The sequence below is a fragment of the Anabrus simplex genome, chromosome 4 (assembly GCF_040414725.1).
Source record: "Anabrus simplex isolate iqAnaSimp1 chromosome 4, ASM4041472v1, whole genome shotgun sequence".
Lineage (NCBI taxonomy): Eukaryota > Metazoa > Arthropoda > Insecta > Orthoptera > Tettigoniidae > Anabrus > Anabrus simplex.
The window spans coordinates 172,560,020-172,585,010 of record NC_090268.1 but is presented as its reverse complement, the minus strand read 5'-3'; the positions used below and the strand labels follow the sequence as shown (position 1 = coordinate 172,585,010).

Genomic DNA, 24,991 nt, shown 5'->3' with positions numbered 1-24,991 from the left:
TTGCTAGCAAAGCATTTCATTTGCCGCTCTGCGAACGATTTGGTGTCAGCTGCATCCAGAGGACTACCAGAGACTTGTAGACTCACTTCCAGGGCGTCTCACTGCAGTTGACTGGGCCAGAGGAGGCCCCACGCGCTATTAGGTGACTATCCCACGACATTAGCTAAGTCAGTATACATCACTGTGTAAATCCACATACATAAACTAAACACAATGAACATAATATTTTGGGCAAATAATTATGTTTTAAATATATACATGTTGTACCATCCTGAGGGGGTTTCTTTCTTGCACCATATTGGGCGACCCATCAATTGCTCCGGCTATTTTCCCCTCATCCAACCATCACTTCTACGGATCATTAAATGGACCAATGTATTTAATAAAAAACGATGCTAAGTGCTATAGAGATTCAATTTATGAAGTTGCTCTATCAATTAAATACATTCTCGATACCAAACTTCAAATAATATTCAGTACAACGTTAACATATTCTCTATGAAGACAACAAGTTTCCCTTTTTTTTTTTTAATTTCTTATTTGGATATTTAATCTGAAGACAGTTTACGGTAACCCACATACGAAATCTACGATGTATTTCATTTGTATTCATGTACCACTAACCCAAAATATCTCGCATTACCATTTTAATATCTTGCCGCATATGTCAAACATCACCATCGGCCAGTAATACGTCGTATTTACCACCAAAATTATCCATAAGCATATCTATCTCTCCATTTACCAATATTAATTATCATAATATCTCGTCATTCATTCCCATAAATATATCTCAGCGAATAATTATTCGTAAAACCACATCAACATGTCACTCAAATCCTAACTTCCCTACGTAAACATTTATCATTTCCAACTAGGCGGCAAATCATCTTAACATATCATTAATGTACTGCAACGGTACATTTCTGGGTTAAGTTTCATTTGTAATACACATGAACACGTTATCCTGTTAATGAAACACATGTATAAACTAAACAAGTTAATATTTACTCACATGTCATCGCGTCGTAATAGTAACCAGATCTAAGATACTCAGAAATCAACTATCTTCTTTAAAACATTACGTCTGGGATATGTCTCTTTGTATACGTTGTTTCAATCCCATAATGGTTGAACACATCACTTTAAATCTCTCCTTGTTCAATTATAAACATTTCTATACTATGACATTGATTATAAACTCTGGAAGAAATACCTACTCCCATAATGATAAATCAACTAGGATAATCTCATTGCAAAGATAGTATCGACTGAGATTTCATCACGAAGAACTCTGTAACAAGCAACATACCAATGTTCACTACAAATATTTAAATACTACGTCTACGACACATTAGTTTCAAGATAATAAAATAATTCTTTGGAACTTAGCTTGCGGCTGCTGATGTTAGATGACTGGGTTAGGCTCCGATGTTGTCATCTTAGGGTTGCGTAGAAAGTCCCCAACATCCGTTACGTCACCATCAGGTTGTAGTCTCAAAACTCGGGTTAGCAGGAACAGCTGGTCTACGTCGGAAAGTCGGCTCCATCTCCGATTTAGCCTCTCGTGTTGTAGCCGTTTAGTCATATGTGAAAGAAACATTTCCAATATGGCAATTAATATCACGTCCATATCCTTCAGAATGTTCTACAAAGAATCTAGATTATATTTTTGTTTCAAGTTATTATGTCAGAAATTCAATGTCAATTCCTTGTGACAGATTTTAACAGGTAAAATCATCAAATTAGCTTTTAATTTTCTTTATCCAGCCAATCAACCTATAATACGTTAAATTTGACTTGGTATTTCGTAACGGCCTTTGGTCTATATTCCGACTACTGTCCGGATACTATTCAACTTCTTCTGACTTTCCGCCTCGATATTTGATCATATATAGGCGTAATTCTAAAATTTCTTCACTGTGCAGGTTCTTCAGCTCTTATTAATTGAAATATCTCCCTTCTTCTTTCCGCGAGGATTATTTTTTTCGTGGATAAATTTACTTCGAAGTTTTGCGTACCAAATTTTTAAATTGTTCTCCCACTTCCTCTTTTTTAACAATTTTAAAAACTTTCTATTATTTTTTTATCACGGCCGCATGGATCCTTTATAACTTTACGTCTAACTCCATGACCTAGGCATACTTAATTCGCCAAATGAACATCTTTGCCGTCACATGCATGGCCTCCTTGATTTTATGCATCCGTATTATATATATTCTGAAATCACGGCCTATTTCACTTAATATATTCGTTCTTTTTAGATGTATGGCTCAATTACATAATCTTTGCGATCTCATTACCGTGCATGGCAAACTTTTAACATCGTATGACATCCTTTATTCCATTATCAGGACGATGAAAACGATACAATGTGTGATTTTTGTAACAAGATTTAGTTCTTTTCTTGTCCATAACTTTGTTAAGTATCTAACTTTGTTCAATGTCAAAATCAAGAGTTTTACTGAAACCATGAATATCTTCTTCAGAAGAACATTTGAAGAATTGAGGTTCTTAAAGTAGTCAACTGCATCAGGGGGAATTAGATGCAAGATGGAGTCATTATCTGCCAGCTTTGCTTCAGTTAGTGGTTTTCCATTTGGCCACAATGGAACCAACTCTCACAGAACTTCACCTTTGGACCCTCCTAGTTTTGTCTTCTTTAGATTTACAAGAAGTTCATCTTCACTTCCAGAATCAGTCTTAATCGAGAGGAGCCTTTTCATCTGTATATTAAGTTTTATTTTTCTCACTTTCAACCATTTCATTTTCCTATTAACTTCAGTTGTCTTTCTGTTGGAATGTTCTGTTCAGTTGTCTTCGTCCCTATGAAGTCTTCATTGTCCATACTGGTTACCATGAAAGGGTTCTTCTTTCTACAAGTTCTCATTACTTGTACCATGAGCCTACTACGCTGGTGTAGCAGGGGGAGAGGTGATACTCCCACGTGGCGGATTGGGGGGTCCTAACCATCTTGCAGGTGGACTTGAGGGAAATAAAATATCTCTCGTGGACCAAACACACAACCCCTTGTGGGTGGAGGACGCAGACGAAGAACACACCCTCGGTATCCCCTGCCTGTCTAAAAGGGGCGACCGAGGAATTATTGTCTTAGAACCATGAAACTACTTGTGATTAGTACCACCATGCGGGGAAAACCATGGGCCGCTTTTACTTGTGCGTAGTACCACTATGTTAGGTACCAAATAGGTTTGTGATTAGTAGCAACAGAGTGAATTGCAGACTTCTACGTTACCTGTGATTAGTACCACTTTAGGAGTGACACTATGGTTCTGGCTTGCCTGTGATTAGTACCCACTACATGAGGAACACTGCGGGATAGTGCTGGTCCCTGTGGTTAGTACACGTATGTGATGAACATCATAGGTTTGCGTTGCTTGTAAATGGTGCCGCAATATGTAAAACACCATAGGTCTGTATTCCATGTACAAATTTCATTACCTCTGAGTAGTACCATACTGTGTGGAATGCCGCGAGTCTACGCTACTTTTGATTAGTACCGCAGCATGACAAATACTATAGTTCTACTTTCCTAGCGATAAGTACCAATATGAGGGGCCGATGACTTTGATTTTGGATCCCTTTAGACTGCTAGCATCATTGATTCAGTATTATACTATTGGTCAGTAATACTATTGTTTTACGTCAGTTTCAATGAACGTGACGCACTGCGGGTTGGATCCATTGTTTTAAATTCATATCCATCCATTCATTCTTTGTTGTCACGTTTTGCATTCGGGTCAGTGGAGGATTTAGGACTTCTAATTTGTCATTATATTTCATCTCATTTGGTACCATTAGGGGCTGATGACCTAGATGTTGGGCCCCTTTAAACAACAAGCATCATCATCATCATCATCATCATCATTACTTGTATATAATCATCAGATGGGTGATGCTTCAAAGCCTTCTCTATATCTGAAAATTGCCTGACATTTGGAAGGTAGTTTTGTCTTGAGATTAAATATTTTAAAGTTACTGTTTTCAATTTTGGATGATTGTGGAGAATTTCGTTCATGATAAGTACAATTTTTGATATTTATATTTGTGTACCACAGGAATCTGACCATAATATCAGATTTTCAACTTCTGGATCCAATGATGCCTTTTTAGACAGAATCTGATCTCTTGGTCTCCTCTTCCAGCTTTATCCTCCATTCAAATATAACAGTAGCCCTTGTTTGTCTTGCCACTATGTATGCCAAGTTTAGAAAGCCACAGCTGTCTCTTGTAAAACATGACACTGGTGGTTATACGAGTCATGGGCAATGTTTTCTCCATGTCAAATGTTAAGCATTCTGTGTCAGTACACTCACTTGCTTTCCGCAGATCACTCTTCAGTTTGATCTGAGCATCAGTAGCCAAACTGATGTGTTTTTCTTGGTCTGGTTTGAGCCTTTTATGATCTGGTCCATTAGTCTGCATTTGAAAATGAAGCTTATCACAGGTATTGCATGTGTCTTTTTTGAAAGGTCTGATTTTAAGATTGAATTTATCATAACAAATTCTCTTACATGTTGCAAGAGTTACAGGATCATCTGTCACACTTTTTTAAACAGCATACATACTTTCTAGAGTCATCCCTGGTGGCAAATATTCTGCAGATACAATGCTCCTGCATAATGTGATGTGTATCTTGGTATGGCATAAATGTGGGCCACAACCTTTCCCTCTTTATCAGCTGATATCTTGCTTCAATCCTCTTTGGTCACTCAGAGGTAATCGCTCATGTTCTTTCTTGAGAGCAGTATTTATTCTGCATGGAGAAACACACAACGTTTTGAAAATATCTCTGCATACTTGAACTGATGACTGAATATATTCTTGAAAACTGTCTCTTGGTTGTATCTTGTCCATATTGCCTTTTCTTTGGATGTTCTGTCACTAGGCTTGCAATGAATACATTCTGTACTGTATATTCTCTTAAATTCCACAATCTTTCAAACTCCTCCTTTCTGTTATCTACACTAACCTTCAAATTGCACTGAAGAGGGCAGCTAAATTCGTGATCTTTAAACACCTTTGACTCTACATATCGAATCTTGTAGTTGTGGTAAGATTCATTCCTGTTTCACTTTCTTCTCTTGTCCTCTCGTCTTTCATTCTCAATTTTTTCCTTCCTCTAGGTTTACGGTCTGCCGTCAGATTACATCTCTTTTCCTGTAAACAAGAAATATAGTCAGTAAACAGTTCTATCTAAACATGAAATTACCCACTGCAATATTTTTCTACAAAAATAAGAACTGATCTTCTTTATCCAAATTTGATGAATTTGATGATTCTGGTCTATAATCAGGGTAACCCATTCTGTTACCCTGAAAAATATAATATTATGTACAACAGGTACTTTTACAAAGCATATGGATAATCTATAATATTTCCTAAACAGCAATACGTTATGCTTACCTCTCACGAATGGTTGTTTGGGTTCTACAATCAATCTGACAGATCGGGAACATTTTCTGGAATTACTTCCCCATTTTCAACGACTACTCCAGAAAAACCAATGATGTCACTTTCAGTTTGATATTCAGAACATTTAGAATGGTTAGATACACTACAATCTGTTTGTGACTTTTCCTGCAACATTAAAAGGATTGTAAGCTAAAAAAGTAATAATGAAACCTATCAAGATTCATTAGAATAGGCTTATGTGTATAAATATCAAGCTAACGTCACCGAGCTTCTACGGACATAGTTTACCAATCAATCATGTAAGAAAACTTTTTAAATCACAGGAAAGTAGGTAAAAAATAACCATAGAGGGCTTAAATCTCACTAACTGTTGGTAGACTTATACTTTTTGTCACAAGCCCTATATTATTCATTAGATAATTATATGTAATGACTTGCTTAAATAAATGTAATTAATTTGTGTTTCATAGTTATGTAGAACATTATTAATTGTAAAACCATTATCATAAATCACATGAATATAACGCATACTTTGTTTAATTCTTGACATAACCTATGTAAGTACTGTAGTTCAGCTGGTACTTACCTTGTTCAGCGCATTTTTTCCTTTCCCTTTTTCTGAAACTATTGTTTCATGAATTTTTAACGTTTTACAAACTACCTTTAAGGCAACATCAACCAGAAATTGACTTCTACTGCCTTTGTTTCTCATGAGTTTAAGAAAAGTTAAAAGTGTGCTAACCTAAAATAGACTTCCTGCGAATATCACTGTTCATAAGATGTTGTTGAAACTCTCCACTTAAATTCTTGCATTGCAGCAGACAGTTTCAGCAAGTCAAAGAACTTCAATTTACTCTCAAGAATTAAGCAGAAAGTGACTAACCTACTTGGATGCTTTCTGCATTATTCGAATGAATGCAAAGGAGCTTGGTCGCTTTCTGCAGACTAGGAATTTAAGAACAGCAGTTTGTGGTTTGGATTTTCTACCTGCAGAGCATAGCACAGTGCAGATGGAGCTTGGGTGCTTTCTGAAGATCGTAGGAATAGCACATAGCTATCCAGACAATGTCATTACTCAATTTTTGGATTGTTGTGGGTTGGCTGCTTTTGGAATAACACTATTCAAATATGATTGTAAATAAAGGGTACAGATCTTTGCACATGGTTATGAGGGTATTTAGGGGTTGTAGTAAGGATGTAAAGGAAAGGGCATATAAGTTGTTACCTCTACTACAGTGGTAACACTAAACAAGGCACAAACACAGTTAAAAGGGAGGGTAAGAGCAAAATACACAATATAAGTAAACACTACACACTCGGAAAAACGGTAGCTAGCATACGCAGATCTCCAACAAAACAAGTACGTCACTATCAGTAGGGCCAACTAGTGAACGGCAAAAAGGGAAGATGGAAGGGCTGGGAACCTACCAAAGGCATGGACATGGCTTAGATAGCGGATTCCGAAATGAATCACCGTGATCCTTAGTTTTAAAAATATTATTTACAAGATAATTCTACATATACATTCCAAGTTATGAGCTATAAGTTCAGTGATATACATAGGTTGTTCGTAGCAGTGTAAATTCAAATTATCGTCGCCATAAGACCTATCTGTGTCGGTGCGACGTAAAGCCCCTAGCAAAAAAAAAAAAAAAAATTCAAATTACAAATCAGCTGTACATCTAGTTACCAGTGCAGTAGTACAATGCAATTTACAGGTTATCCAAAATCTAGCGTACCGTACCTAAAGTGATACAAAACTATGCCACGAACCTTTTACAAAGGCGTAGCAGGGGGAGAGGAGATACTCCCACGTGGCGCGACCCAGGTGGCGGATAGGGGGGTCCTAACCGGCTTGCCGGCGGACTTGAGGGAAATAAAATACCTCTCGCGGACCAAACACACTACCTCCTGCGGGTGGGGGACGCACATGTAGAATACACCCGCGGTATCCCCTGCCTGTCGTAAGAGGCGACAAAAAGGGGCGACCTTGGCGCGGACATGGATTGTGGTTTGGTATAATGTGTTGGACCTCCTGTGGATGGGAGAGGCTGAATACATCCATAGGTAATCCCTGCCTGTCGTAGAAGGCGACTTAAAGGGTTATGTGGCCATGGTCCCCTCTTTTTTTTAATTATTTTTCCGAGGGTCAGATGTAGACAATTCCAAATTTTGATGTGCGTGCTGCCCGGAGATGGGCCTCTTACATGTGCGATTACGCCCAAAAGCCCGCAACTGTCCACCCAGGACCATTGCGTGGTGGTCGCGCCATGTACCTTGGCAGTGGTATCCGCCTGATAACGCAGGTCCCCGCACAGCCGAATGCCAGAAGGACATATTATTTTTAATTTTTTCTCTATATTTAGTGCTCTGTAAACGCTATGGGGTACATGCTATTGCGGGTGACTGGAGGAAGGGGGCCCTAGTGCTCATTGCCTCAGTCATCCCGTATTAGGCATCGTCCAACATCGGACCCCGGGCAGTACCTGCTACGACCAGGTGGGTATTGCCTTGGCTGCTTGGTTCGGCTACAGAGACCCCTGATCGGAGTGGGTGGCATTCGGGGAGGATGCTATCGGGAATGGCTTCCAAACGAAGTCGTCCTTCTCAAGGTGGTCCCCCACCTAAGTCTTTAACTTTTGCTTCCCTGAGAGGTTCAACTCCCTGGGAACATGCGCAGCGTGAAGGAATGGGACCCAGCTTCCCTAGGTTTCTGGTCGTTACCAGAACCGATGGGCATGATTTTAAGCTGGTGAAGTCGATCCTTTTAGTCGACACATCGAAGGCGTTTACGGCGAACTTGAGGACCTTAAGAAAATGCGCAATGGTAGTTTGCTTATGAAGACTCGTACAGCACTGCAAGCTGATCAGCTTCTTAAGTGCGACCACTTTGGCGAAATCCCCGTCAAAGTGGAGGAGCGTAAGTCCTTGAACCTGGTTCGCGGAGTCATCTTTCACCGCGACCTGATTTTGAACACTGATGACGAGTTGATGGAAGACATGAAGAACCGTGGCGTGACACATGTCCGGCGCATTACGCGCAAGGTCATCTGTGAAGACGTTGCCACTGGTGCCTTCATTGTCTCTTTCAAGTTGTCAGTGTTACCAGAGAAAGTCAAGGTAACAACTTATCGTTGCGATGTGAGGCCGTACATCCCGCCTCCTATGCGATGCTATCAATGCCAGCGATTCAGACATATGGTATCTCGCTGTTCGAATCAGGCTGTATGTGGTACATGTGGACGAGTAGCTCACGGCGCGGAGGAGTGCACAACTCCATACAAGTGCACTAACTGCTCCGGTTTTCATTCTCCTCGGGATCGGAATTGTCCGACATACCTGAGTGAGAAGAAGATCCAGGAGATCAAGACCCTGGATGGTCTTTCCTACCAGGAAGCGCGCCGTAAGTTTCATTCTACGAATACACCTGCCCGTACACTCGACTATAGCTTGATAGCTCAGAGTCTTCCAGGTTCGTCATTTACGACCAAGACACTTGTCCAGACCGCTGCGCCCAAGGCGACTGTTGCTGCTCCCAGCAACGTCGCAAATAGTCTAAACTCGAAGGGGGGGACCACCCCACCTTCGACCAACCAGAAGTGGGAAGGTGGGAAGACTAAGTCTCCCCCCCTAGGAGGTCGACGAAAGTCGTGCCCCAGCCGGCGGAGACGGCATCGTCCGACCAGGGCTGGGAAACCATCTCCCAGCCCGTCTAAACCTGAAAAAAAGAAGGGGAAGAAGAGCACCCGTTCTGAGCGCTCTCGGACTTCCCCTGCGAAGGAGAAGTCATGCCCCCCATCTGGGGGGTATGAGTCTGCGCCGGGAGGCACTCCTGCTCCCAAACCTGCGCGCTCTCCTTGTAGGGGACCCCCTCGCGCCCGAAAAGTGTCGAAGTTCTGGGCGGCACCCCTGCCATCTTTTGATGACGGGATGGATGTCGCACTGTCCTCTACATCTACGGATGTAGAATTAGATAGTGTTTAGGCTAACGAGCATATTTTCGCTCATAACCTAACACTCCTTTTATAGTCCACACTATGGCACTGTTACAGTGGAATTGTAATGGTTATGACAGGCATCTTGCTGAGTTACGTCAGCTCATTAGTGAGTACGCAGCGAGTATAGTCTGCATTCAGGAGACCAACTTCCGACCTGGTCATCATACGGTCTTGAGAAATTTCAGACTATACTCGACAGAACGATACTATGCTCACCGGGCTTCCGGAGGCGTTGGCATTTTTGTACGTTGTGATAGCTACAGCGAAGTGGTTCCATTAAGAACCCCTCTTGAGGCTGTAGCTGTTCGCGTCTCGCTGCCTGTCATAGCAACAGTGTGTAATGTTTATCTTCCACCAGGCCAGCATCTGAACATCAATGATGTCGCTGATCTTATAGATCAGCTTCCACCACCCTTCCTCTTATTGGGAGATTTTAACGCCCATCACCCCATATGGGGCTCTGAGACGCCTTGCCCCCGAGGAAGAGAGCTGGAAACACTTCTAACAGATCTGGATTTATGTATTTTGAACACAGGGGAACCAACTCACTTTAGTGTACGTTACGGCACATACTCTCGCATAGACGTTAGTCTATGCAGCCGAACGTTGGTTCCACTGTTTCGGTGGAATGCACACGATGATATCTATGACAGTGACCATTTTCCCATAATTCTTACTTTGTTGAAACATAAATCCGTCGAGGCTGCCCCTCGATGGATTCTTAAACATGCTGATTGGCCAAAGTACACATCACTAGCTGTCTTTCACGATGATGTCAGGCGGACCGTCAGCGAGGAAATAACTTACGTCACCCAAGTTATTCTTGCTGCTGCTGAGGAGTCCATTCCGTTTTTCGCGGGGGCTCCTCGCCGAAAACTCGTTCCTTGGTGGACCGATGAAATAGCAGCAGCCATCAAAGAACGCCGTCGCGCTCATAAACGTTACCGTCGACAGCCTACTGCGGCCAACTTGGTAACATTTAAGAAACTCCGCGCTAAGGCGCGAGTTCTTATTCGACAAAGTAAGAAGGCTTCATGGGAGAGATATGTGTCGTCCATGACGTCACATACTCCATTATCTCAAGTGTGGACGAAACTTCGACGAATTTCGGGTATTCAAGGATCATCTGTTGTACCGGGAATTTCCATTGAAGGCAGTGTCGCCACTGATCCCCTCACGATTGCTAACGATCTCGCTAGTCATTTCGCGGATGTCTCTGGCTCCGGGAATTACTATCCTGATTTCCTCCCTCTGAAGCGGGAGGCAGAACGTCATCACCTTAGTTTTGCCACCCAAGCTTCAGAGGACTACAACGTGCCCTTTACGGAGTGGGAACTCCGCAGCGCCTTAGCGCTTTGTAAGGACACGTCTCCTGGACCGGACAACATCCATAACCAGATGTTGAAACACCTTAGTGATGATAGTTTATTATATCTCCTTCGTGTGTTCAACCGAATCTGGACAGAGGGTGATTTTCCGTCTCAGTGGCGTGAGGGCATAGTCATCCCTGTCCTCAAGCCTGACAAAGATCCTAAGTATGCAGGAAGTTACAGACCGATTTGTCTTACAAATTGCCTGTGTAAGCTATTTGAGAGGATGGTAAATCGCAGACTCGTGTGGTGTCTGGAGAAACAGGGATTCTTGTCCGAGTACCAATGTGGATTTCGAGCCGCTCGATCCACCACAGACCACTTGGTACGCCTGGAGAGCTCTATCCAGGATGCGTTTCTCCACAAACAGCACTTGGTAGCTGTCTTCTTTGACTTGGAGAAAGCCTACGACACCACCTGGCGATATGGCATCTTTTCAGTCCTGCATCAATGGAGATTCCGAGGTAACTTGCCGGTATTTATTGCGAATTTTTTGTCCCACCGTCTATTCCGTGTCCGAGTAGGGAGGACATATTCGCAATACCACGTTCAAGAAAATGGAGTCCCACAGGGATCTGTTCTTAGTGTCACTCTGTTCGCGATTGCCATAAACGGTATTGTCGCTGCTGCTGGTCCAGCCGTAATACCGTCCCTATATGTGGATGATTTTGCTCTGCACTATAGTTCGTGTAGTATGGCAGTCGCAGAGCGACAGTTACAGCAAGCTATTAGGAGGGTAGAGCAGTGGACCTTAGAGCGTGGCTTTCGTTTTTCCACCACAAAGACCTGTGTTGTCCACTTTTGTCGCCAACGTTCTCTTCACCCTCCTCCTGAACTTTATTTAGGAAATGTAGCTATACCTGTAGTTGACACTTACCGATTCCTTGGGCTCCTTTTCGATAATAAATTATCGTGGGAGCCACATGTGCGGCAGTTGAAAGTGCAATGTGCTAAGAAGCTTAATATCTTGAAGTTTCTTAGCAGCACTTCTTGGGGGGCTGACCGCGCGGTGCTCCTACGATTCTATAGGGCACATATTTTATCTCGCTTAGACTACGGCAGTGCAGCATATGGCTCAGCAAGACCAAGCGTTCTTGCGAAGCTAAAGAGCATTCACCACAGCGGGGTTCGGTTGGCGACGGGAGCCTTTCGTACGAGCCCCATAGCTAGCCTACTCGCTGAGTCTGGTGTGCCGCCTTTGCACCTGAGGCGACATCAACTGCTTCTTACCTATGCTGCTAATTTGCGGCAGATGCCACTACATCGAAGCTATTCTAGCGTTTTCAACAATGGCAACCGTTTGCTGTACGCCGCTCGTCCCCGAGCAACGCGGCCGGTTGGAATATGTTTAGATAGCAGTTACAGATTGTTTGACGTACCTTCGGTTCCTTGCCTTGTCAGACAACCAAGTGGGGTACCTCCGTGGGTAGTACGGCGACCTGAAATAATTCTGGACTTACACACTCGCCCGAAGGAGAACACGGACCCTTCGATTTATCGGAGGCTCTTCTTGTCCGTCGTTGGCCACTATCCAGGCTCAGTCGTCGTCTACACGGATGGTTCAAGGACGGACACGAGGGTGGGCTGTGCGTTCGTTGTCGACAATGATAGGTTTCTTTTCGCTCTCCTGGAAACCTGTAGTGTGTACACAGCGGAGCTTTATGCTCTCTGTAGAGCTTTGCGGTACGCACTCTTTTTTTTTTTTCTTTCCAAAATGGCGCCCGGTAATGAAGACGTAGTGTTTTATTCTCCGAGTAAATTAACCGTAAAATGTGACGAAAAGTGCGGAATATGTCGAAAATTAGTGAAAAATGGAATGTTGTGTGATTCATGTGATCGATGGTGGCATTATAAGTGCGGAAATTGCCCTAGAGACGTAAAAACTGATGAAAATGTTGACTGGATTTGTGTTCGGAATGTTGTTGTTGTTGGGGACGGCGTTGACGAAGCACCGAAAACAGTCGATGAGGAATATAAAAGTGCATTAGAAATTATAAACATTCTAAAAAAGGACAATGAGACTCTTAAAGTTGAAAATCAAGAATTAAAAGAAAGACTGCGATCGCTAGAATTTGGGACTGACCATTCTTCGAGTGATATACCGGTACAAGTAACAAACTCGAGCACGTGGTGTCAAGTAGTTCGTGGATGGCCGGCTAAGAAGAAATCTACAACTGAATTTCCGGAAATAAACATTAGAAATAGGTTTTCTGCCCTAAATAATTTAATCCTGGAAGAAAGTGATCGCGCGCGTGAAACCAAATCATCGCGATCCGTTGCCGTGCCGAGTTTAAAATTTAGGCCTAGAATTCAGATTCAAGACCCAGTTAGGCCTAAATCAGCGAAGGTAGCTGTGTTTGGTGATAGCCAAGGAAGGGGAATTGCGGGATTGATTAACGACGAGAATATAGCAGCAACCGGAGAAATATATCCAGGAGCTTCTATCAGCAGTGTTGTGGAAAACGTAGAAGCAGCAACTAGTAACTTCGGGAGCGGCGATGCAGTGCTTATCATCGGTAGGACGAACGACGTAGCTCGCGACGACGCCAGGAATGTAAGATCCCAACTTAAACATACACGAGGGAAGCTGACCCACACTAACGTTTTTGTAGTAAACGTGCCCCACAGGCATGATTTGAGAAGAGACTCGTGTGTGAACATTGAAGTGGACAAGGTCAATACAGATATTGTTAAAATTTGTAAACATTTTCGGAATACTCAGGTTATTGAATGCAGCAGTTTTGAGAGATACTGTTATACAAAACATGGCCTCCATCTAAACAATTCAGGTAAACGGAAGGTAGCAAATATTGTTCTAGATTTTATTAATCTTAAGATATGTACTGTAAAACAGGCAACTCCCTTGAGTTATAATACTGACCAGGAAAACTAGTAGAAAGAGCCAGCTGTACTTCAAGCTAGCTCCGTCAACTAGAAAAAGAAACTCAGGATAGTAAGGAATTTCAAGTTACCCAATTGCAACAGTCAAGTTTTAGGGAGGAAGGGGGTCTGAGATTGCTCTTGGTAAACTGTCAAAGTGTAGTAAATAAACAATTAAAATTAAGTACATTGATGGAATCTTATGAGACTGATGTGGTGATAGGAGTGGAATCGTGGTTGAAAGAAGGGGTGGGTAATAGAGAAGTATTTCCAGAAGGGTACACAGTCTATCGTAGAGACCGAGGAGATAAAAAGGGAGGGGGGGGGGGGTGTTTATTCTGGTGAAGAAAACTTACTGTTCACATGAATGGTTTACCGATGAAAGGGATGAAATATTAGGGATAAAATTAGTTTGTGATAATATGAAGGAGGTGGGAATTATAGGAACATACAGGCCTGGAAGAGAGGAAAGAGACATGGAAATCTTTGAAAAAATAATAGATTATACGTGTAAAAACAATAATAATGATATGGTAATAATTGGGGGAGATCTAAATTTGCCTGAAGTTGAATGGAAAGGAGCTGCAAGTGAAGCCCATGAACAGAAACTGGCAAATAAGTTAATTTGGGAGGGAGGATTTACACAAGTAGTAAAAGATCCGACTCGTCTCAATAACTTACTAGATGTATTCTTGGTTAAACCATGGGAAATTGTTGATAAAACTGAGGTAATTGAAGGAATAGGAGACCATAAGGCTGTAATAATGGATGTAGGACTCGTACCAAAAAGGCTTAATAAGAGGGCTACACAAGACAAGAAATTGTACAGAAAAACTAAAGTTGATGAATTTGGGACTTACCTTAAATCACAATTCAGTTGTTGGATAAGTGAAGGAAGTAACGTGGATACACTTTGGGCTAAATTTAAAGGAATTATTTGGGAAGGAGAGAAGAGATTTGTACCTGTTAAAAAGGGTAAAATGACCTCAGACCCTGTTTATTATACAAGGGAAATAAGAAAATTAAAAAGAAAATGTAGAATAGTAAACAGGAAAATCAAAGAGGGTAGGGAGAGTAGAGAAACTAGAAAACAGCTAATGAGGGAACTGAATAGAGTGAAAAAGGAAGCAAAAGAGAATTATATGAATGGCATACTTCAAGAGGGTAATGACCACAAAGGGAAATGGAAAAAGCTGTATTCATATATCAGGAATCAAAAAGGAAAAGGAATCCAAATTCCTACAATGGTGGAAGAAGTGGGGTGAACACTATTTAACAGATACTGAGAAAGCAAACCTATTTAGTAGGGAATTTAGAGATTCAGTAGATGATTGTCAAGAGTTGGAAACCGAAACAGAAGATAGAGAGGGAGAGAGACAGAGGGAAACAAGAAGCTTCTCATTCACAAACGAAGATATTTTCAGAGAAATCCAACTGCTTCAGCAAGGAAAAGCAGCAGGAAGTGATCAAATTACTGGGGAGGTATTAAAGACAATGGGGTGGTACACAGTGCCTTATTTAAAATTTCTCTTTGACTATGTCATAAATAATAGTGTAATACCAAAGGAATGGAAGGAATCTATAATAATACCAATTTATAAAGGAAAGGGTGATAAAAGGAAACCAGAGAACTACAGACCAATCAGCCTGACCAGTATAGTTTGTAAAATTCTGGAGAGTTTAATATCAAAGTACATCAGAGGGATATGTGATGATAAAAATTGGTTCATGAGGAGCCAGTATGGATTTAGAAAGAAATTTTCTTGTGAGGCACAACTGGTAGGATTTCAGCAGGACATAGCAGATCAGTTGGATTCAGGAGGTCAGTTAGATTGCATAGCCATAGATCTTTCCAAAGCCTTTGATAGAGTGGAACATGGAATATTATTAAAGAAATTCGAGGGAATAGGATTGGACGTAAGGGTTACACGTTGGATAAAAGCTTTTCTAAATTCAAGGGTTCAGAAAGTCAAAGTAGGAAATAATGTATCTCAGGAAGAGAAAGTTTGGAAGGGAATTGCACAGGGTAGTATAATCGGTCCGTTACTTTTCTTAATATACGCAAATGATTTAGGGAACAATATAACATCAAAAATAACATTGTATGCAGATGACATAATTGTTTATAGAGAAATAAACAACATTGAGGATTGTTCAGAATTACAAAGGGACCTTGATAGTATCCAACAATGGGTTGAAGAAAATAATATGATGGTTAATGGAGGCAAATCAACTGTTACAACTTTTACAAACAGGAGCTTTAAAACTGAATTTGAATATACTTTGGATGAGGTAGTTATCCCAAAAGATGGCAAGTGCAAATACTTAGGTGTGAGATTTGAAAGTAATTTGCACTGGAAGGGTCATATTGATGACATTGTTGGGAAAGCATACAGATCATTACATGTCATAATGAGGCTACTTAAAGGATGCAACAAAGAATTAAAAGAAAAAAGTTACTTGAGTATGGTTCGTCCATTATTGGAATATGCAAGCACTGTTTGGGATCCTCACCAAGAATACCTAATAAAAGAAATAGATAGTGTGCAGAGGAAAGCAGCAAGATTTGTAACAGGGGATTTCAGGAGAAACAGTAGTGTATCAGAAATGTTAAAGGAACTTGGGTGGGAAACTTTAAGTAAGAGAAGGGAGAAAACTAGACTTACAGGATTATATAGAGCCTATACAGGAGAAGAAGCATGGGGAGATATCCGTGAGAGGCATCAGTTGGAAAATAATTATATCGGCAGGACTGACCACAAATATAAAATTAGAAGGAATTTTAGCAGAAGCGATTGGGGTAAATTTTCATTCATTGGGAAGGGTGTGAAGGAGTGGAACAGTTTACCAGGGGTAGTGTTTGATCCTTTTCCAAAATCTGTACAGATATTCAAGAAGAGAATAAACAGCAACAGAGAAAATAAATGAAGTGTTAGAGGGCATTCGACCAGTGCAGGTTATTGTAAATAAAAAAATGTGTGTGAATAAATTAATTCCATCCCCTGGTCTAAGGAGTTTGGACAGCCAAAGTAGGGGACTGCCTGTAGGGGTGAAGTACAGTGGGGACTTCGAGGGCCCTGGGACCGCTACGGTAGCTGTGAAGACCCTTCAGGAACTCTGAAAAGTGGTGGCAAAAGGGGCTCTGGTTAAGACGCAGCAGGTCGTTATGCTACTTAGGATCCAGAACGGGTAAAAAAAAAAAAAAAAAGGTAAATAAATAAATGCAATGTAAATATTAATGTTATACCAGTTGTATAGTATCATTTGAAGTAATTCCACATACTGTATATCAGTTGATTATATTTGTAAGTAGTACAGGAGATATTATAAGTAGAATTTTGTAAACAATATAAATTTATTAAGGATGAGCTGTGTGTTTAATAGAAAACATTGTTAGCGTAAATTGTATAATATTGTATTATAGGAAAAATTTTCTTCTCTTGTTAATTTAATATTTAGTGCTTGACAATAATGTATTTTAGTGTACCATTTGCCACCGAGGTAGACACCTCATTTGCAAATAAAGAGATTTTGATTTGATTTGATTGATGAACGCCGTCACTTTCTTGTGTGTACTGACTCCTTGAGTTCACTCCAGTCTATTGATACGTGTTTTCCCTCGGCACCCTCTGGTGCAGCGGATCCAGGACCTGCTGGCCGAGTGTTCGGATGCCGGCACCAGAATTACTTTTCTGTGGCTCCCAAGCCACATGGGCATCGAGGGAAACGAGTTAGCAGATCGGGCTGCCAAGGAGGCAGTTACACTGCCCCCGTTGCCTCTCAAGGTTCCAGCAAGTGATATTCGCTCTCAGCTGAGACATCTGGTCATGTCTCATTGGGAGATGGAGTGGCAGGCCATTCCACTTCCCAATAAGCTGAGAGCGATAAATGGAACAACAAAGGTATGGAGGACTTCCCTTCGGGCTTCGCGAAGGGAAGCCGTGGTATTATGTCGTCTTCGGATCGGCCACGGTATCATAACTCACTCGCATCTTTTGAAAGGAGAACCCCCTCCGGTGTGTACCTGCGGCGACCATCTTACCGTGTTACATATCCTTACGGAGTGTGTGGACCTGGTCGATCTCCGCCGTAGTCTTAACCTTCCAGGTACCATCTCCCTTATCTTGAGAGATGACGAGCAGTCAGCAGACCTCGTCATCCGCTTTATGAGGGATAGTGGTCTGTTTTACCGTGTCTAGTGATGTCCTTTGTCTTCGTGTCTTTGTTTCCATTACGCTTTTAACCTATTGACTTAATTTTAGTTTGTGTTGCGTATTTTAATGTGTTATTTTAACGTCTAATGTAAATGAAGTATCTATATATGCACCACCAGGCAATGCCTTATTCCTTTTCTCTCTGTATTTTCTCTTATTTTCTTAGAAATAAGGCATTGCGAATTAGATCCACTGCTGTTTTAATCTCATACTCATTTTTTCATCACCATATTTTTAACTCTGGTTAGTGGATACGTTTTAAAATTTTAAATATCTTGTATCATGTCGTCCATCACGTTCCATTAGGGGCCGATGACCTTCGATGTTAGGCCCCTTAAAACAACAAGCATCATCATCAGCATCACAAAACTATGAGGGGCAAACCCCAAGGGAAATATTATTAAACTACAATATACATATTTTAGTGAAACAAAACCGGAATGCCTCGGAAAACGAACAGGTAAGTCTAGCAGAAAAACTAAGGCGTCATAAGTAACTAATTTGGTGAATCTAGGCGAGGTTAGGGCAGACTCCTGTATGAAAACCAAATCGGAACATTACGGAATTTTTAGCAGGAACGGAATTCAAGAGTGCTTACCCGAGGAGTGTGCCATCCCGAAAACCGGAGGGACGTCATCCAGATAGGCTGCTGGCAGACAGATAAACCGAGACCGACAGAATTCAGGAGACAGAATTTTTTCGAACACTACCTCGCTCACTATATATAGGAATTACTGTCCTTGGAGGCAACCAATCAGCGTGCACGTGTTCCCTATCGCCACCTAGACTCACCAATCACAACCTTACTTTCGATCGAGAACTTAGACTAACATTCTAGAATACGCATGATCGCGAAAGTCGTATTTTTCCAGAATAAACAGAACACACTTTCTAGAACACATACTAACAAAGTAACACACCCAGTACAAAAGTTATGTAACTTTCTAGATCTTTCCAGGAATTATAGACAGAATTCTACTATTTACAAATGCCTATGTTACAACATTATACAGTACAGGTTAGGTCATTAAATTATCTTATGCTCTACAAATAACAGTACAGGTTAGGTCATGATAAATAAAACATTATATGATACTTCGCCAATAAAGTCTTTAAAAAAATTACATTCCACTCATCCTACATAGTTCACTTGTAACATAAGTCTCTGGTAAGACTTCAACTAGAGTCTGGTTCCAGTATAAGGGACACTGACCAGGATTACTTGATTTGAGAAATGGAAAAAATCCAAAGGAAAGGAGCTCAATTTGTTCTGGGTGATTTCCAACAAAAGAGTACCAGTAGTGTTACCAAAATGTTGCGAAGTTTGGGCTGGGAAGACTTGGGAGAAAGGAGACAAGGTGCTCGACTAGATGGTTTGTAGTACAATTTACGAACTTCATTGTATAGATCTGTATTGATACAGTTACAACTAAGAAACAATGGTAGATTTGATCCACCCAATCAATACACATCACTTTACATGTGAACCATTTAATTAAACAACATATTAAATATAAGTAGCGACATGTTTCGTCTCTGTTTGAGACTTCATCAGCCATAAGATCACGTGGTAGATTACAAAACTCAAAAATCAGAAATTGTAAAAAATGGAAGAACCCAATTTTTGGGGACTTTTTGAGAAAGGCAAAAGATATAATATAAAAAACATTATTTACACAAAAGGGTTCACTTCTTGCACAAGCTTTTGTTGTCTTCAATGTTAAAAAATGAAATATAATTTTAAATACGACAAGCCTACCATAATGTTTCGTATGGAATCAATGTCCATTGTTGCTGTCCATATTTAAAACGGAAGTTCCTTTTGAACTGTTGAGAAAACATTGGAGAACAAATATACACACATTTAATGAGGTAGATTAACACTTCTTGCAAACAATCTTTCTGCAAAGTTAAATATGAACGACCTTACTTGAAAAACGTTGCAAGCATTGTTGGAATCCGGTAGTTTCATTGTGTTGACTGGGGAGATAGAAATTCTGGTCTCGGAAAAGGATTGGTGCTACATCCATATCAGAACATTTAAAAGCATTCATTTGTAGAATTTTCTTTCAAATTGAGCTATTCTGGTAGAAGAAATCAGAAGTCTAGCACTGCATGACCACCATATTTGTGGCTTAAATCTTAAAAATTTCCTTTTTGAAAAAGTCAAGGTCTTTATAGGAAGGAGAGTTAGGGATTGGAATAACTTACCAAGGAGATGTTCAATAAATTTCAAATTTCTTTGCAATCATTTAAGAAAATGCTAGGAAAACAACAGATAAGGAATCTGCCACCTGGACGACTGCCCTAAATGCAGATCAGTAGTGACTGACTGACTGATTGATTGATTGATTGATTGATTGATTGATTGATTGATTGATTGATTGATTGATTGATTGATTGATTGATTGCAGCTAATACATATATATTCTGAGGAAAATTCTTGGTCCTCAAAAAGCGACAGATGGAACATGGAGGAAAAGGAGAAATGAGGATCTCTACAAGTATTCCGAAAAGATCATGGGCATAATGCGAAAACGAAGACTGAAATTTTACGGACATCTCATCAGAATGGATGACAACTGCCTGACTAAAAGAATATTTAAATATATAATTGGATTGAGGAGGACAACGAAATGGGTGGAAGAGGTTAAGAAGGATGCAGAAGAAATTAAAATAACACGAGAATTGATCCTCAACAGAAAGAAGTTCAGAACTCGAGTAGATTACCACAAATTCCATGAAGAGCAGTGGAAGAACAGGCCCAAATTTGTAATATCTGAGGAGCAGAGGAAAAGAAGGAGCGAACGAATGAAGTTCTGGGAAGAGAAAAAAAAAGACTGGCCAGGCAGCATTAAGTTTCACGCTGTCCACAGTTGGCCAGATTTGGAAGCAAGAAGAATAATATTAGAAGAAAGCTTGACTTACCAAGAGAGTGAGTAAGATTAACAAGTCGCCAATACAAGTCTGCAGTTGACAATATAAACCTCTATAATCAACAGCTGGGTAATTATTGAGACACTGTCATAGCCTTTGTATTGTCGCACATGGAAGCTATATGAAGCTGGCCCCTTATTCCTTGCTTTGTAGGCCTTTGTACCAAAAATAATGAAGTGCAGACACTCACTCAGCGACGTGTGTAACATAGTTTTAAAGCTATTATAACTTGTGTAGGATAGAAGCCAGTATCATACAGCAACATGGAATACCTCTCTCATTTTTGTAATTTTATGCACATAGCTGGTTTTGCAAATGGACTACTCAATTATTCTTCGTTGAAAGATAAAAATAAATAAAACACAATATTTGAATTTTTCTCTTCTAAGCATTTATGAACAGGAAGTTAATAATATTTAGTATTAAAACATTTTGTACAAAAATGGAAGATTTTATATGTTATTGATGTCTTAGCCTTATGTTTCTACATTCCTTTCTCTATCATTGTTCTTCCAATAACCTTACATTTAAACTAAGGGTGTTCAACTGAATTTTTTTCTGGATTTCAGTTTTTTCCTTCACGTTTCCACTATATTGCTCCAATTTTTTTGAGGCAGCAACATCTTTTCCTTAATGGGCTGTGCAATTCTGGTATTGCTGTGTTTTTTTTTTTTTTTTTGTTTTTTTTTTTGATGGGTCATCAAGTTTATTCTCTCGCTGAGACTATATTGTTTTTTCTTAATGTCTGTTTTTAGGTGATGGAAAGTGAAGAATTTCTCCTGTTGCCAGTGGGGCAGCTTGTGGATATTATTTCAAGTGATGAACTAAATGTTCGATCTGAAGAGCAAGTATTCAGTGCAGTGATGTCATGGGTCAAATACAACGTGTCAGAGAGGAGACAGCATTTAGCACAGGTAAGCTACTCGGATAAAGCACTACAGACAGAGTCCGTACCTCTGTACTGCACAAGCACTGCTGTTAACAAAAGATGAGGTGCACATGTGGCGCATGTTTCATTCTTTTGTGCAGTTTCGGCTTAAGCTTTCTTTTGTTTCATATTTTATCTTATGTATATATTCTTCATTGTCTCTGAATTTTGCTCGTAATGTACTTGAAATTAATTTTGTACCAGGAAGTACACCTCAACTCCGCACATTCAAAATAAGCGCCTTAATGAACTCCTCTACTGACCAAAATGTGAAATTCCACGAACCTACTACGGTGGCGTAGCAGGGGGAGAGGTGATACTCCCACGTGCCGCGTCCCAGGTGGCGGATAGGGGGTCCTAACCGGCTTGCCGGCGGACTTGACGGAAATAAAATACCTCTCGCGGACCAAACACACTACCCCCTGCGGGTGGGGGACGCTCATGCAGAATACACCCGCGGTATCCCCTGCCTGTCGTAAGAGGCGACAAAAAGGGGCGACCTTGGCGCGGACATGGATTGCGGTTTGGTATAATGTGATGGACCTCCTGTGGATGGGAGAGGCTGAATAAATCCATAGGTAATCCCTGCCTGTCATAGAAGGCGACTTAAAGGGTCATGTGGCCATGGTCCACTCTTAATTTTTTATTATTTTTCCGAAGGTCAGATGTAGACCATTTCAAAATTTTGATGTGCGTGCTGCGCAGAGATGGGCCTCTTACGTGTGCGATTACGCACAAAAGTCAGATAAAAAATTAGATGTATGGCTTTTCAGGCATTTGCTCTATTAACCAGCATTTCGTCTTAGGTCTGACACTAAACTCGTCAGAGTGGGATGTGTCAGACCCTACCCACTGATGCTGGGGTGTATGCAGGTGAATTTATCAGAGCCTATTTATGAGGCACAGTCTGATAACTGCATACGGGAGATAAAACCCCACAAAGCCAGCAACTGTCCACCCAGGACCATTGCGTGGTGGGAGCGCCATGTACCTTGGCAGTAGTATTCGCCTGACAACGCAGGTCCCCGCACAGCCGAATGCCAGAAGGACATATTATTATTAATTTTTTTAAATTTTTTTCTCTATATTTAGTGCTCTGTACACGCTGTGGGGTACATGCTATTGCGGGTAACTGGAGGAAGGGAGTCTTAGTGCTCATTGCCTCAGTCATCCCGTATTAGGCATCGTCCAACATCGGACTGCGGGCAGTACCTGCTATGACCAGGTGGGTATTGCCTTGGCTGCTTGGTTCGGCTACAGAGACCCCTGATCGGAGTGGGTGGCATTCGGGGAGGAAGCTATCGGGCATGGCTTCCAAACGAAGTCGGCTCTCTCAAGGTGGTCCCCCACCTAAGTCTTTAACTTTTGCTTCCCTGAGAGGTTCAACTCCCTGGGAACATGATCAGCGTGAAGGAATGGGATCCAGCTTCCCTAGGTTTCTGGTCGCTACCAGAACAAATGGGCACGATTTTAAGCTGAGGAGGTCGATCTTGTTTAGTAGGCACATCGAAGGCGTCTATGGCGAACTGGAGGAACTTAAGAAAATGCGTAACGGTAGTTTGCTTCTAAAGACTCGTACAGCACTGCAAGCTGATCAGTTGCTTAAGTGCGAGCACTTTGGCGAAATCCCCATCAAAGTGAAAGAGCATAATTCCTTGAACTTGGTTTGCGGAGTCATCTTTCACCGCGACATTATTTTGAACACTGACGACGAGTTGATGGAAGACATGAAGAACCGTGGCGTGACACACGTCCGGCGCATTACGCGCAAGGTCAACGGTGAAGACGTTGCCACTGGTGCCTTCGTTGCCTCTTTCAAGTTGCCAGTGTTACCAGAGTAAGTCAAGGTAACAACTTATCGTTGCGATGTGAGGCCGTACATCCCGCCTCCTATGCGATGCTATCAATGCCAGTGATTCAGACATATGGTATCTCGCTGATCGAATCAGGCTGTATGTGGTACATGTGGACGAGTAGCTCACGGCGCGAAGGAGTGCACAACTCCATACAAGTGCACTAACTGCTCCGGTTTTCATTCTCCTCGGGATCGGAATTGTCCGACATACCTGAATGAGAAGAAGATCCAGGAGATCAAGACCCTGGATGGTCTTTCCTGCCAGGAAGCGCGCCGTAAGTTTGATTCTACGAACACACCTGCCTGTACACTCGACTATAGCTTGATAGCTCAGAGTCTTCCAGGTTCGTCATTTACAACCTCGACACCTGTCCAGACCGCTGCGCCCAACTTCGCAAATAGTCAAAGCTCGACAGGGGGACCACCCCTCCTTCGACCAACCAGAAGTCTGTGCAGGCTGGCAGTTCCCAGCCTGCACAGGAAGCGGGGAAGACTAAGTCTCCCCCCACCCCTCCTATGAGGTCGGCAAAAGCCGTGCCCCTGCCGGCGGAGGCGGCATCGTCGACCAGGGCAGGGAAGCCATCTCCCTGCCCGTCTAAACTAGAAAAGAAGAAGGCGAAGAAGAGCAACCGTGCTGAGCGCTCTCGGACTTCCCCTGCGAAGGAGAAGTCATGCCCCCATCTCGGGGGTATGAGTCTGCGCCAGGGGGCACTCCTGCTTTCAAACCTGCGCACTCTCCGCGTAGGGGACCTTGTCGCTCCCGAAAAGCGTCGAAGTTCTGGGCGGCACCCGTGCCATCTTTTGATGACGGGGTGGATGTCGCGCTGTCCTCTACATCTACGGATGTAGAAGTAGATAGTGTTTAGGCTTACGAGCATTTTGTTGCTCATAACCTAACACTCCTTTTATAGTCCACACTATGGCACTGTTACAGTGGAACTGTAACGGTTATGACAGGCATCTTGCTGAGTTACGTCAGCTCATTAGTGAGTACGCAGCGAGTATAGTCTGTATTCAGGAGACCAACGTTAGACCTGGTCATCATACGGTCTTGAGAAACTTCAGACTATACTCGACAGAACGGTACTATGCTCACCGGGCTTCCGGTGGAGTTTGCATCTTTGTCCGTTCTGATGCCTACGGCGAAGAGGTTCGATTAAGAACTCCCCTTGAGGCTGTAGCTGTTAGCGTTCCGCTGCCTGTCATAGCAACAGTGTGTAATGTTTATCTTCCACCAGGCCAGCATCTGAACATCAATGATGTCGCTGATCTTATAGATCAGCTTCCACCACCCTTCATCTTATTGGGCGATTTTAACGTCCATCACCCCATATGGGGCTCTGAGACGCCTTGCCCCCGGGGAAGAGAGCTGG

General features: G+C 41.8%; 1 protein-coding gene across 1 annotated transcript in view; it reads left to right on the top strand.

Moving 5' to 3' along the window:
• The window catches only part of dbo (Kelch-like protein diablo), a 351,633-nt gene that overhangs the window by 114,109 nt on the left and 212,533 nt on the right, over nucleotides 1–24,991 (top strand). The window contains exon 5 of the mRNA XM_068227482.1: nucleotides 21,591–21,749. Coding sequence (XP_068083583.1) covers nucleotides 21,591–21,749 — 159 coding nt within the window. The remainder of the gene's footprint in view (nucleotides 1–21,590; nucleotides 21,750–24,991) is intronic.